Source organism: Notamacropus eugenii, chromosome 3, assembly GCF_028372415.1.
Source record: "Notamacropus eugenii isolate mMacEug1 chromosome 3, mMacEug1.pri_v2, whole genome shotgun sequence".
Classification (NCBI taxonomy): domain Eukaryota; kingdom Metazoa; phylum Chordata; class Mammalia; order Diprotodontia; family Macropodidae; genus Notamacropus; species Notamacropus eugenii.
In genome coordinates, this window is record NC_092874.1 from 105,046,574 (window position 1) to 105,060,132 (window position 13,559).

The following is a 13,559-nucleotide window of genomic DNA, read 5'->3' on the forward strand; positions in this document are numbered from 1 at the left end:
GGGAGGCGTGCGCAGGCGCAGAGCTCCCCGCTCCGGAGCTTTCGACCTCCCCCCGGAAGAAGATGCAGAAGAGGCGGGGAAAGACGGAGACGACGTGCTCGCTCCCCACGTCGGGATTGGATTGGTCGTAGATTCCCGCGGAAACTGACGTATTTGCCCGCCCATTCTAAGACCCCACCCACCACCTCCCTTCCTTTAAACAACCCTTTTTTTTTTTAAAGTAACAGCCAGCGGAAGTAGGCTTAATGAACTCCTAGAACCTCACTCCCCCCCCTCCACTCTCACTTTCCCGAGGTGGAAACTGAGGCTCAGAGACAGCTTTGATTGACCCAAGGTCATGCCGGTTCAAAAGTAGCAGACCTTGACCTTGAATCCAGGTTCCTGGGCTACCGGGTCCCTGGGCTGTTTTAATGGCCGAGCAGGCCCTTATCTCATTTCCGATCTCAGGGCAACCAAAGAAAGAATGAAGTTCCAGGGTGTGTTGAAAGCCGTTTATTTAATTTTCAGTGTGATCCTTTAAACCCCAGAAATGTGCAAACATGACAAATAAGGGCTTGATTTATTGTTTTGTTAATTGTTCAGATTTAAATTTTGTTGTGATTTTGGAGAGTCGGTCGTTAAACATTTATCTGCCTCCCACTCGCCTCGAGTTAGAAGAGGGTTATGTAACTTGAAACAGAAAAACAATTTGACTCGTTAGGAGGACAGACAGAGGGTAGCAGAGGGAGACAGCCCGGCACCCTGAGCCCAGGAGTGTGCCCCGAACCATCAGACCTACTTTCTACCCACCCTTCACAGCCATCGCTGAAAAATCTTAGTGAAGGGAGGGCCCACCTTCCTCATCACCACCAGCAACCATAATCAGATAGGCACAGAAGCTCTGAGATTGGCCACACCTCCCAGCCCGCTGGTCCTGCCTGCTTCCAGCCCAGCCCTGCCAGCCATCATCTGCAAGAGAGGGGTCCTGCCAATCAATTCCAGGGCTCACACAGGGCAGAGATGGTCGGACAGCCCAGGACCCTGAACCCAAGAGACTTAGGGATAGAAATGCTTCCAACCCAGTACCCTCGTCCAGCATCTAGGGAGAGGCAACCTGGCCTACAGGTACTACAGTCATCCAGAAAAGAAAGTTTTTGTCCTCAAAGTCCTTGGCACTGTCAAATGGTTCAGCATCAGAAATTGATAACATTTTATAGTGACATTAGAGAAGAAGTATCTGCTTTGCTACTGCTGTACCCTTGAGGACCTTGGGACTTTTCCATCTTTTGTATTTGCAGCTAGACTCTTTCATATATGCTGTTTTTCTCATTAGAATGTGAATTCCTTGAAAGCAGGGATTCTCTCTCTTTTTCTAAAAATTTGTATCCCCAGAACTGAGCAAAGTGCTTTGTACTAGTAAATACTTCATGAAAGCTTTGTTCATTCATTCAATTAACTTGCCTAATATCAAATTGGTGCCAGAGTCTGGATTAGAATCCAGGTTTCCTCACTCCCAGTCAGGTGCTCTTTTGGATACAAAATGCTGTGCTTTGGCTTGGCTTCTTGATCCCCACAGTAAAGGTCTTATGGATCTTCTAATTCCTGAACCAAGTTTACCTGGCCAGGACCTTAACAGAACTCTCCCTGGAAATAATACGAATAACAATAATAATTGTTCATACCTATGTAGCAATTAGCAGTTTCCTTTCACCTAAATTCAGATATATACTCATCATCAGATGAGTTCCCTATTTCTGTCAGATACCACCATCCTTCCAATATTTCAGGTTCATAATCTCAGCACTATCCTGGACTCCTAACATCTTTTTACCCCAAATATCCAAGCATTTGCCAAATCTTAACCATTTCTACCTCTGCAGCATCTCTATAATGGCAACACATCTCCTTAATATCAACATATTACTCCCCTTTCTGTGCTCATGAGGAGGTGAAACCAGGCTTCTCTGTTTCTCACTCACAACGCTCCATGTCACTCACTTCTCTGTGCCTTATCACTGGCTGTTCCCCATGCTTGGAATGTATTCCCCATTTACCCATACCTCATAATTCTTCTTTTTCCTTTAAGTATCTCAGGCATCATCTTCTTCACGAAATCTTTCCTGATACTCCCAACTGTTAGTGCCCTCCTTTCCAAATTACCTTGTATTTTTCTAATGTATGTGTGTGTACAGCTATATCTATATATACATACATCTGTATTTACACACATGTATATTATGTTACATGTGTATGTATGTTATGTATATATACATTTGTTAACTTTATGCTGTACGTATTTTTATATATACTCTCTTCATTAATAAACTCCTTGTAAGGAGGGAGTGTTTTGAACCTGATACTTGTATCATCAGTGCCTAGTACAGTGCTACATAGTAGTCAGTTATTAAATATTTGATTGATTGAGTGGGAGGACAGCAAAATAATTAAATCATGAATTGTTGCACTTTACAAAGCACTTTATAGGTTTCCTTATTTGATCTTGACAACATTTTGAATTTGTTGACACAACTGTTATTCTGATTTTAAGAATGAGGAATCTAAGGCTTTTGAGGTTGAGGCTAGAGCTGAATTTAATAAGATGACATTTAATAGGGTTAAATATAGAGTTCTACTCATGAGTACAAAAAAATCAAATAAGGAAGAAGTTAGGATTGTGTATAAAAAAAATGTAGAGGTCCTAGAAGTTAATAAATTCTATGAGTCAACAGTGTGACACAAAAGTCAGGAAAGTTAATGAAAACTTAGATTAAATGAATAGAAGTAGGGAGGTCAGAACACCCTGCTTAATTCACATCCGGAGTATTATGTTCAGTTCTGAGGACAAGATTTTACGACTGTCTTTTGACAAACGGTGCAAAGAATAAATAGCAATGATGAGAAGATGGGAGAACATTCTAAATGAGTATCAACTGAAGAAATAAATAGTGTTTAGTCTGGGGAAAAAAAGACTCAGGGAGAGAGAACATGATGGCAAGCTAGTCTGTGATTGGGTTATAAGGAGGAGGAATTAGACTCTGATTGGCTACAAAGCAAAGCAAGAAACAATAGGTGGAAGTTTGAGAGAGGCAGTTTTTGGCTCAGTGGGAGGAAGAACTTTGTAAACCATAAGAACTGTTCCAAAGTGGAAAAGGCTGCTTCAGGAGGTGGTGGATTCCCCTTCACTGGAAGTCCTCAAGGAGAGGTTGAATGACTTCTTGCCAGGAATGTCAGAGAAAGGATTCCTACTCAGATAAAGTCAGACTAGCTTACCTCTATAGTCTCTTTAACTTCAAAGTTTGGTTATTGAGTGACTTGTCCAAGGTTACAACTAGTGATAAGAGTTGGGTTTTTAAATACAGTTCCTCCATCTTCTTGTGAAATTAGGATGGCAAGAGCAACACAGAAACCCCCCATTTCCCCTTCTCTGTGGTTTTACCAGTCCACCCCCGTCATTACAGGATTAAAATGGGGAAGCCATTTAGACCCTGTCACTGTGGGCACAAAGCATGGACACAAAATAGAGGTGCCAGTCATATCATATGTCTGGGAGAGGAATTGCACCTTGATGGCCTCTTCCTCTTGCCAGGTACCAATGCCTGCTCAGGATATCCAGGTAAAGAAGATCACTAATGGGGAAATCTTTTATGTTCAGGGAACACAGCTTTAGGGAGGCATCCAGCCCTCTTCATAGAATACATCATCATCATTGATATCTTGGTAATTAGGTCTGAACTCATATGCTGGGGGTGGGGTGAGAGGTTCCAAAGGTGGCAGACTTTGCAGTGGGGGTGTGTCAGACCTTATCTGGTGCCCCGGAAGCTGGAGATTGATTGGGGTGCCCAAAGAACCTTCTGTCTGAGTCATTGTACCTTCTGATCTTCCCCGCCTTTCTATAGTAGCTCCTGTGAGTCCTTCTAAATGGTTAGATGCCTCTTCCTGAAGCTGTGAGGGGATCACAGTGCTGTATGGTGGGGGCTCACCCAAATCTGAATTGGGGCCCTGAGGTGATACCGCAGCTTCCTCATAGCTAGGTACTTCAAAGGCTGCATTGTCCCTGAGAAGGTGATAGATAGGGTCAGTACTCCACCAACCAAACCCTGGGAGACCCTTGGGATTCCCTTACCCACTTTTGCTAGTTCTTCCCCTTTCTGAACCCAGTGGTGTAGGGGAGCAGACCACCCATATCTGAGACATAGGAGCAGAGTTAGTGGAAGGAGCCCAAGGCATATGTGTACCTCCATCTATTCTCCTTGCCCCCAATTTACCGTGCTGAGCTCAAGGCCCCTGTGGTATCTGTTTGCACTGTCTGGAGCCTCCATTCCACGAAGCAAAAGAGGAAGCAGATAAGGAGAAGAAGTCCACCTAAGGTGAGGAAGAAATAAGCAATAGGTTTGATGGTCGGCTGCAGGCCCACCAGGGCTAACCCTAGGAGGATGAAGGAACAGCACAAGAGAATCAGTGGCTTCACCAGTTTTCTCCACACTTGACCTGGAAACATTGCTCCTGCCTGGGATCCTGAAAAAAGAAAGGCAAAGGAACGTTTAGAGAAAAGAAGAGTATAGACACAGAGTAACTAATGGGATACTATAGCTATGGTTACTCAGAAATTCGTTTCTAAGTGTAAGTAGTTATAATGGCATGCATATTTGCCTCTCTTGTTTAAAGTTCAACGCAGAATAAATTGCTTAAAATTTTTACGAAAAACATAATTGCTATGTCTATACTAGTAGCCAGAATCAGGACCAAGAGAAAAGCTTCGGGAGGGTGGAGAATGGGAAATGGTGTCAGATACTAGGTGGACCATATTTTGTATTTTTATACTCAATAGAAGAGGACTGGGATAGATTTCAGATGATTCATGAACTTGGAAAAAAAATTACAGATTTGTTTCTACTAACCTCTAACAAAAATTTAGCATTTCCTCCAATGATATAAAAACATTACTCTGAGAAGGGGTCACTAAGCTTTACCAGTCTGCCAAAAGAGGCCATGACACAAATAAGACCAAGAACCCCTGCTCTATGCCAATCACACTTTGAGGGTATGGGTATGGGTAGGGGTCAGTGTGACTAATAGTGACAACACAGTTAATAGTACAAAGAAGAAAGTAACCCAGAATGCTTTTCTCAGCCCCTACACAAAGTTAATTTTAACTACCCTCCTGATTCAATACATGAGGCTCCAACATTCCCTGGTTGGAACCCCCAGTCTCCTTTCCCTTAATAAAGTTTTCCTAGGTAGCCCCAATTCTCTCTTTTCCAGTCCTCTGGACTGGTAGATACTGCCTCAGGCCTCAATGCACATAGGAATTTCTGGAATCTAGGTGAGGGGGCTTGATGTCCTTACATTATTAATTTCCTGTACTACCTTTCCCCCTACCTCTCCACCAACACATATGCCAGTTTCTCAGTCTGACTCCCCTCCTTCCCCCCAGTCTCTGTTCCTTTTGGGTGGGGTTGTAGTCCCCTCCTCCCCCCACATACTGTGCCAACCAGGCTTCACCTACAAAGACGAAGCACCACAAGTACAGGGATACATGACAGGGGATCTTTGAAAGAACTGGGACACATAGAAGCCTAAACTCTTTCTCTTCTCTGTATCTACCTATGCCCCCTTCCTCCAAAATCTTTCTTGAGGTCAGGATCCTTGAGTCCCCACCCAGAATCTAGCACAGAAAACCCTTTCCTTATAGCCCCAGCCCAGGACAGAATTCTACATTCTCTCCCTCTCCGCCCCCTACAGCCAAATCCAGTAGCTCCAACGAGCAGGGAGCCCTTGGTCAGGGAAAGGGGCCAAGAAAAGGGCATGATTACCTCCCCCATCTCCCAAGTTAGAGGTTTCCTTCTTTCTTCATCTTCAGTCACCAGCCTCAGGTCTGTAAGTACAGCTCACCTGTCTTTGGCCAGTCTCCTTTGAAATCAGGTGGTATTAGGGGAGGAGTCCACCAGCCCCACCCCTTTCCTCCGCCCCAGTCCCTCCGGTTTTTATCTCAGCAGGACACCTCTACGTTTTCCCCCTTTTTGAACCCTGACATTCAGCCCCACCTCCAAATATAGTTCTCCAACCTCTACCTCCATGCTCCAAAAAGCCTTAAATGGGAGTGGCTTCACCACCCCCACTGCCCAGCTCTTTGCACATAGGGGCAAAGTGTCCTCTGTCTCACAGTAGATTCATTACCTGACTAACTACAGCAATCCTGTCCCACATGACCTTCGGTGTTTCCCAGGTTCTGTCTCTTATAATAGTGAACAATGTCCTCTTCCTACTAGGGTTAGAAGAATACAGGGCCCATTCATTGGTCAGTCTGAAAGGGAGAAAAGGGTTGAGTGGGGGAAGATTGAAGCCCCCTGCCTAGAGTATTTGCTCTCCAGACCTGAATAAAGAAAACAAGACTCCTTGCACTCCAGGAACTAATAAATATCGATGAAGAAATGGGGGTTCAGAGGGGCAGATCTGCTTCAGGAAAACTAGCACAAGCTCTTAGAGTTAAATCTCCTCTCTTTCTCTCCTGGGGTATGTATCTGAGATAGAAGGGGAAGATGATGATGATGTCACATGATGCAATTGCAAGTATACTGGCTTTGGAATCACAAAAGGTGGATTTGAATTCCTTTTGGGATTTGAAATTCTGATACTTGGTACCCATGTGCTTTGAATAGGTTATTTAATCTCCGTGGGCCTCAGTTTCCTCATCCATAAAACAAAAGAATTGGACTAAATAGTGATAGCTAAGTTTCCTCCTAGCTCTGAATCTATGATCCTATGATCCTGCCATGTTTCATTTTGAGTTGGTAGAAATGAAAGGTGAGGGCTAAGAGAGTTTGAGGGTGCTAGAGAGAACCCCATTAGTCTGTGTGTTGTGTTCTTCCCCTCCTCCTAGTTTTCCTATCCCCCTGGTATGATGTGTGTATTGTTGGACTCTTTACAACCACAGCAGAGAATCCTAGGGAGAGTACGCTGAAGGGTGTGTGTTGGCTAAGTGACAAGTGAAACAGATTGGGCAGAGTGCGTGCTGGATGAGAAAAGGAGAGGCTCAGGAGAAGGGAGGGATGTGGAAAAGGGAGGGAGCCAAGGGCCCTAGGAACAAGGTGCTGGCTGTCTCTCTGTAAAATGCTATACCAGTATAAGGTCTTCTTATCTAACAGTGAGGGGGGTCCTGATGACCCCTCTATGACTGTCTTGTCCAATGGGGAGAGGGTGAGCTGGGGGTGGTGCGTCCTTAGACATTTTTTTAAAGAAGGAAATTTGAAGCAATCAACTCTACCCTTGTCAATACAGATGTGACAGACCTTGTCCTACCTCCCTTGTCCCCAACTCCTTTTCCTAACTGAACTCTGATCCCCATCTCCACTTCCCCACCAATTCTTGACAGTCTCAGCCTCACCCCTTCCTACCCTCTGACTTTTTACATTCAAATCTGCCTCCTTCTCCCATCCCTCAAAGAAAAGTCTTCACTGAGAGGAGAAGGGAGAGAGTATTTCATTCCTTAGATGATTCTGCACCTCTTTGTTTTTAGGTGATTCCATTGTTTCATTTTTTAGGTGTAGGTTTATCTATGCTTTTATAAGGAAGTGCCTTGTCTTGTCCTTCTTCCATCATATGACCATGTTATAGGTAAAAGGCTCCAGAGAGACTGTAGGTCTGGTGGCTCTGCCAGCATATTTGACTGCTGAATGACTATTATATTGCCTCAAAGTGACACAAGGAATGTTTTTTTGTAACTGAGGTATCAGCCTAAATCTCAATTTCTCTTGTGTCTATCTCTTGATGTCTTTTATCCAAAGTGTGGGGCTGGTGGTAGGAGAAGAATAGTTATCTCGAGGACTAGGTGAGTTTTATTACATTTCAGAGCTGGAGGAAACCCAAGAGATCATCTTATCTGAACCCTCTCATGTAATAGATGAGGGAACAAAGGCCTAGACCACTGCAGAGATTTATTTGTCCAAGTTTATAACAACTAGTGAAATCCAGGCCTGGTTTCTTGTTACCACTCCCACTTCAGATTTCTTCCCGGTGGGGAACCTGTGACCTCGAGGATACATGTGGCCTTCTAGGTCCTTGGGTGCAGCCTTTTGACTGAATCCAAGTTTTACAAAACAAAACCTTTAATAAGGGGATTTGTTCTGTGAAATTTGGATTCAGTCAAAGGACCCCACCCTTGCATGAGATACATTATTTTCTGACAAGAATCATAGTTACCTTGCCTAGTCTTTTACTATCTCCTCACCCTCAGTTTCTGCTCCCTAGAGGTATCCATGAAAGGAGCACTAGCTTTGAATGGGAGGGCCTGGTTTTGAATCCCAAATTTTCCATTTACTAACTTGTGACTTGGGGCAAGTGACTTCTTCTGGGCCTCAATTCCTTATCTGTAGGAAGTAAAGGGTGAAATAAATAATTTCTAAGGTCTCCCAGATTTAAGCCCATGTTTCTTTAATCTTTCCTACCCACTGCTGCCTTATTAATTAATCTTTCCATGGTGTGCAGATCTGATCAAATCACTCTGATGATAAAAATATTCAGTGGCTCTTCATCATTCTCATCATAGATTTCAGACTCAGCCTAGCATTCAAAGTCCCCTACATATCTAGTTCCAGTCTTCTCTTTCTTACTTAATTTATGAGTAAACTATACTAATCTCCATTTCCAAAATATACACCTCATTTTCTAGTCTCTATGCCTTTCCTTATGTGGTTTCCCTCTCTCATAATAGACCCCTCTCTGATTTCAGACTGTTGAAGTTTGGGCAGCCTTTAAGGGTTAGCTGAAAGGCTACTTAATGAAGCCTTTCCTTATCATTTTAGCTAGAAGTGATATTTCTCTGCTGTGAAATTTATAACAATTTATTGAAATCTATTTTTTCTGGCTTACTTTGTATTGTGGTTGTTTACATGGGGCTCTTTTAATAGATTGTAAACTTCTGGAGAACAGTGACTATATTGAGGGGGAAATGTCTGTGTCTTATTTAGGATTGTTAATCTTTTTCAAAATTATCATAATGAATGAGTGAAAGAAGGATCATTCCTATCCTGTATGATAGCCATTCTTGAATTCAAGGGGATTAGCATGAACATCACAAGACCCAAGATGAAACCTAACTCTCCCACTTAAGTTGTGTGACTTGGACAGTCACTGAAAGTAGGACTCACTTTTCTCTTCTTTAAAATGAGAGAGATGACTCTCTAAACACCCTTGGAGTTCTAACAATCTATGGTTCTATTATTCAGGATGGAATAAATGCAGAGAAAAGTGCAGATGGGTTAGGAAGTGGGGGGTAGGAAGTGCCCAGCAAGACGGTCTCCTCTGCCAGGTATCTGACTTGTTTGACCACCTTCAATTTCTGTGCCATCTGTTTGTCCCTGAGCCCTATAAGTCTCTGTAATAATAATGGTCACTCCTCTGACAATAGCCATCCAGGCTCTGCTTCTTATTGTGTAACCTTAGATAAATTACTTTATCTCTCCTGCCCCAACTTTTGTGTATGTAAAATAAGGAGGTTAGACTAGGTGATCTTTCAAGTTCTTTCCAGACCCCAAAATCATATGATTTTATGATCCATACTTATGTACCACATTTATAAACAGGTGAGATAAACTAAAAATTAATTTCAAATTCAAATAAATTTGTGAAAAGGCAACCTGTGGCCTGAAGGATGTGTGGAAAGATAGTCCACAATGATCTGACTGGATCTGAGTGGGTGTAGAGAGGATGAGGGCACTGTTTTAGGTCGATTGTGTTTTATACCAGCACCAAATGCACTCTCATAAAGAATACTCTACCAAGTGATCTCAGAGTTCAAGGAAGAAGACTCCGATTGTCTAGCTCTCTAGATTTCTTGAGCCTGACCCTGCCTCCTGTTTTGTTGTTGTTTCTGTCTGTTTAGTCTCAGGTCCCTTATTCCATGCCCATGACCTTTGGTTCCTGATCTGTCCCTAACTGCTAGTCATTCCCCATTTCCTACCTCGGCCACTCCCCCAACACACAATCACAGAAAGTCAGAAAGGGAAGGGAGTACAAAAGCCTTCCAATTTAAACCACTGCCTGAAAAACAATGCTTCTATACCATACCTGGCAGGTGGTCATCCAGGCTTTGCTCAAAAGCTTCCAGAGAGGTAGAAGCAGATGGTGTCATTTCTCTGAGACGTTCTCCATTTTATCCAGTCTACATCTCCTATGTAGTTGTTTTCATGTGGTCTCTCCCATTAGACTGTGAGTTCCTTGAGGACAGTGAGTACTGTTTTTTTGTGTTTATTTTATTTTTAGTTTTTTGGTGGGGCTGAGGGTTGACTTTTCTTTGTATGGCTTAGCTCAGTACCAAAAACATGGTAAACACATGGGGCTCTGAGTCCCATACCAGTGGACTTTGGGAAAGCCTTAACACTTAATAAATGCTTGTTCACTGACATCAAGCCCAGATTTCCCTCTTTACAACTTCTAGTCATTGCTCCTCAATCTGTACCAGGAGAGGCCAAACAGAGCAAATTCTAATCTCTCTTCCAAATACTTCGAGATAACTCTTCTATCTCTCTTGACTTCTTTTCTACAGAATAACCATTGCTAGTTCCTGGAGCAGATTTTCATGTCATGCTCTCAAGGCCTGTTATCATCCAGGTGGCTCTCCTCTATTCAGTCTTGTTATTAATAACTTTACTAAAAAAACATACTGGTCAGAATTTAATGCAGTACTCCATCCTGTCTTTTGTCTCCAACCATCTTTGCTCCATCAGAAATCAGGAAGCCATTTCTGGCTCCACTCTCTGATAGGTAAAAAATCTGGTCTCAGCATTTACTAACTGTGTGACCCTGGGCAAGTCACTTAACCCATCTGCCTCAGTTTCCTCATAAGTGAAAGGGGGCTAGTAATAGCACCTACTTCACAGGGTTGTTGTGAGGATCAAATGAGATTAAAAACTGCAAAGTGTTTAACACAATGCCTAGCACATAGCACTATGTAAATATCGTCATCACACCACCATCACCATCATCATCTTGCCAGGAACCAGGCCACTCGTCACTTTCTGCATTCTCCTCTGCATGCCCCTTCTCTTTCCAGTATCTCTCTGCTGTCTTCTCCCTTGAGAATGCAAGCTTTTCCAGGGCAGGAGCAATCTTGTTTGTTTTCATATGAATACCTATATATACCTAGTGCTTGGTAAGTTGCCTGACACATAGTAAAGGTTTAATAAATGCCCTCTCTCTCCTCCCTGCATATCTGTCTCTGATTTTGGGGCTTCCTGACAATCCCCCCTAGTCAATCTATATAATTGCATGCTTGTTCTCTGACCTACCTGCTAAGTCTCCCTACAATTTTCATAATCCTACATGTAATTTTCATGGGATGATTACCCCTCTTTCTATCTGCTACTGGCTCAATTTCCTTCTTCATTCTTCAGGTTCCAAGGCAATTTGATATTTCCTCATTAATTACTGAAATTTACAACCTCTTAATAATTATTTAGCTCTGAGCCTTCAACCCAGTTATTAAATACTATCTATTTAATAAACTAGAGAAACTTCTTTTCCCATAAGTTTTTGTTGAATTCTCTATATTACTTCTCCCCTCACTCCCAATTCTTTAGACTTAAACAAACAACAAGGTTACTGGCTATGCAATTTATTAAGAGTAACAAACAATAAACCAAAGATAAAAAATTATTCATAATATATCAGCTGTGAAAGTCACTTCTAACCATCACTGGAATTTCTACCTTCTAAGTTTCGGGAAACATAATCTCACCCATCAGGCACTTCTCAGTAACTCTCTGTTTCTTCACAAGATACAAATTAAAGCAATTTCTCTCAGAAAAGAAGTTATCTTAGTCTTTTCTCTATGTGCTGTCAGTCTCTCTCAAATTAACACAATTAACTGTTTTTCCAGAATCATAATCGGTCCCCTCCCAGATTCCTCACAGAATGAGTTCTGTCACAACTGTGCAAAATCCCTTTACGTAAATAACTATGGTTTCTGAGGGATAGTCTGTTGCAGTTGTTGTGTAAAGTGTAATCACAAAGCTATAAATATAGAAAAGACAGGTACTTGGGAATGGAGGTTGTACCAGGTTGACTTCCAAAGTTCTTTGCAAGTTCAAGATTTTATGTGCAAAATGATGAATATAAAATAACATAAAAGCCCCTAGACTGGCTAAGTTTCATGAAAAAATTGTACAAAAAAGGGCTTTTTCCTATTTATGTTTAAACTTTAACAAGAACAAGGGAGGGTCATTCCACTCTTTGGGGAGAATGTTCTAATATTAGTAGATGACAAAAGGAAGATTCACTCCACTCCTATTTTTCTTTGCTTTTTTTTTCCATCAAGGAGGATGATATGGGAAAGATGAATCAAAAGAGTAAATAAAATAGCGCAATACAACAACTGAATACACGAATGCCTAAGTTTGCAGGCCCAGACAAATAACAACCTTATATGCTTTAGGTTCCTGATTTGAAGATATGATTATGCACATTTTAGGAAAGAAATTCCCAACTTGAGCATATCCAGAGGAAGGTAAACAGAATGTTAAGGGGCCTAGAGACCATATCATACTGGCATAAAGTGAAGCATCTAGTGATGATTAGCCTAGAGACATGAAGCTTTAGGGGAAACATGTTAGTTGTCATCAAGTATTCAAAAAAACCTGTTCTGCAGAAGAGGAATTGGGCTTTTTTTCTGCTTAGTGCTGGAGGGCAGAGCTAGTGGATATTAGAGAGATTGAGGTGCGAGGTAAGGAAAATGACCATAAGAATTATAAAAAAAGAAGAATGGGATGCTTTGGGAGGGAGTGATGGGTTCCCCATCACCAGGTCTTTAAACCTAGCTAACAATTTATAATGTATGTTGTGGAGGAAGTTTTGGTTTAGGTATCGGTTAAACCAGATGGCCTCTGAGACTCCTCCCAGCCCTGTGATACCATGACTTTACAACCACTATTCATATTTCAGTCAGTAATGTAATTTGGTTCCTTTGGCTAGAGGCCAGTCAATTCCCAACTCCCTTGTGAGTCTTGGTCACTCCAGGCAGTCTCCAGCTCATAGCAGCCATTTCTCAAGCATGGCCCAATTCTGACCTGTACAGTTTTAACTTTTATTAGAGCTGACCCAGTCTCAGTTCATCTGTCTAATCATAAGAAGTATCAAATGAGTCAAACCCCATAGTTGACCAAAGTTACTGTTCTCTGGCAGCTTTTCAGAAGATGAATTATAGATGTGTATTGGAGACACTTCAACAGATTATATTTTGCTATTTCTACAACTCAAATCAATTCTGAAGAACAAAAATTTGCCATCAGTGAGGATATTCAGAAGACAGGCAGCATACTTTCAAAATCTTGGCTTTGCTACAGACTAAGCTATAAGATTTTGGATAAGTGACTGCTTTCAGCTTTTTCTTTGGTTTTCAAATGCTCTACAATGAGTGATTTTTCTTCTTCCCACTAGGCTCCTTCTCCTGATGTGTGGGTCAAACAGTTATGGAGACATTCTTTTATGAACTCCAAAGCAGAACAAGTGTTGATGCAAAATCAAGAATACACAAAACATACCAGAACAGTGATAGACACATGAGCATATTCCCTACTAGGGACTTT

The 13,559-nt window shown here is 42.0% G+C and overlaps 1 protein-coding gene across 1 annotated transcript; it reads right to left on the bottom strand.

Annotated features, from left to right (window-relative positions):
• Positions 1 to 477: 477 nt before the first annotated feature.
• Positions 478 to 5,961, bottom strand: TMEM139 (transmembrane protein 139). The gene is made up of 3 exons (XM_072652488.1): positions 5,793 to 5,961; positions 4,245 to 4,494; positions 478 to 4,033 (listed from the first exon to the last, which is right to left on the bottom strand). Exons 2-3 carry the CDS (start codon positions 4,475 to 4,477, stop codon positions 3,643 to 3,645), a joined length of 624 nt encoding a protein of 207 aa, XP_072508589.1. The 5' UTR covers positions 4,478 to 4,494; positions 5,793 to 5,961; the 3' UTR covers positions 478 to 3,642.
• Between the last annotated feature and the right edge of the window lie 7,598 nt (positions 5,962 to 13,559).

What these genes read in the sequence shown, in the direction of transcription:
- TMEM139 (XM_072652488.1), bottom strand. Translation starts at nt 4,477, where the DNA reads ATGTTTCCAGGTCAAGTGTGGAGAAAACTGGTGAAGCCACTGATTCTC. An exon ending in GGGGCCTTGAGCTCAGCACG is followed by an intron (nt 4,034 to 4,244) that starts GTAAATTGGGGG and finishes TCACCTTCTCAG; the next exon opens with GGACAATGCAGCCTTTGAAG.